Source organism: Sinocyclocheilus grahami, unplaced genomic scaffold (genome assembly GCF_001515645.1).
Source record: "Sinocyclocheilus grahami isolate Dianchi unplaced genomic scaffold, SAMN03320097.WGS_v1.1 scaffold4318.1, whole genome shotgun sequence".
NCBI lineage: Eukaryota > Metazoa > Chordata > Actinopteri > Cypriniformes > Cyprinidae > Sinocyclocheilus > Sinocyclocheilus grahami.
In genome coordinates, this window is record NW_015509282.1 from 14,645 (window position 1) to 15,474 (window position 830).

The 830-nt window shown below is 39.6% G+C and overlaps 1 protein-coding gene across 1 annotated transcript; it reads left to right on the forward strand.

Moving 5' to 3' along the window:
• Window positions 1-6: 6 nt before the first annotated feature.
• On the forward strand, window positions 7-826 carry LOC107576774 (dual specificity mitogen-activated protein kinase kinase 5-like; the record flags this gene model as incomplete). The annotated part of the gene is made up of 3 exons (XM_016262906.1): window positions 7-244; window positions 428-476; window positions 769-826. Coding segments are annotated over exons 1-3 (239 nt in total), but the record flags the coding sequence as incomplete, so codon positions are not given.
• Window positions 827-830: the final 4 nt, after the last annotated feature.

Genomic DNA, 830 nt, shown 5'->3' on the forward strand with positions numbered 1-830 from the left:
TTCTTCACTGTTAGTGAGCTAAGCAGCTAGCCGTCTAGCCTGCTGCACAGCTGCTGTGTGTCTGGGAATCTGCTCTGAAAGCCAAGATTATGTCTCTCGATGTGCTTCTGTTATGCTGTTACTTGTTTTGAATAACCTGTGCAGCATGGAATCTGAGGGAATCGTCATTCGGATAAAGACACCGGTGGGAGACATGGACTCCTCAGTGGACTGTCCATCACATCTCAACTTCAATGATTTGCTGGTGAGCTGCTGATTTAACTTTAGTCACAGTGTGGTTTTATGTGGTGCCTCAGTACATTTTAGAGAGCGAACCCATTCATGGAATGTGTCCTTCCCTGATGAGTCGTCAGAATAGTGGCGCTGATTGACAGCTGTCAGTCAAATGTGTGATTGATCGCTCAGTGATTCTCCTCTTGTTTGGCAGGCCGCGATCAGGGATGTCATGCCTGAAGCCACAGTCACAGCTTTTGAATGTGAGCATTGTTGTTCTAATCTTTTTTTATACTGATTTAAAAAAAAAAAGTAAGTTATCAGTATAGCCAGTATAATAGTTTAAAATAACAAGAAAATATTAAAGAATAACTACTGTCTTTTTTCTGTTTACAATGCTGTTATCTTTATTTAACTAAAATATAGTTGGTCATAAGGGGCTAACATTTTCAAAAAAGTACATATACAAATTTGCAGATAAATGATAAAAATGTTTGTTTAAATAGACAAGTGAGTAGCTGTTAGATGATTCAGATGTGTTCTCGTTTATTTCAGATGAGGATGAAGTTGGCGACCGAATCACAGTTCGCAGTGATGAGGAGCTCAAAGCCATGCTG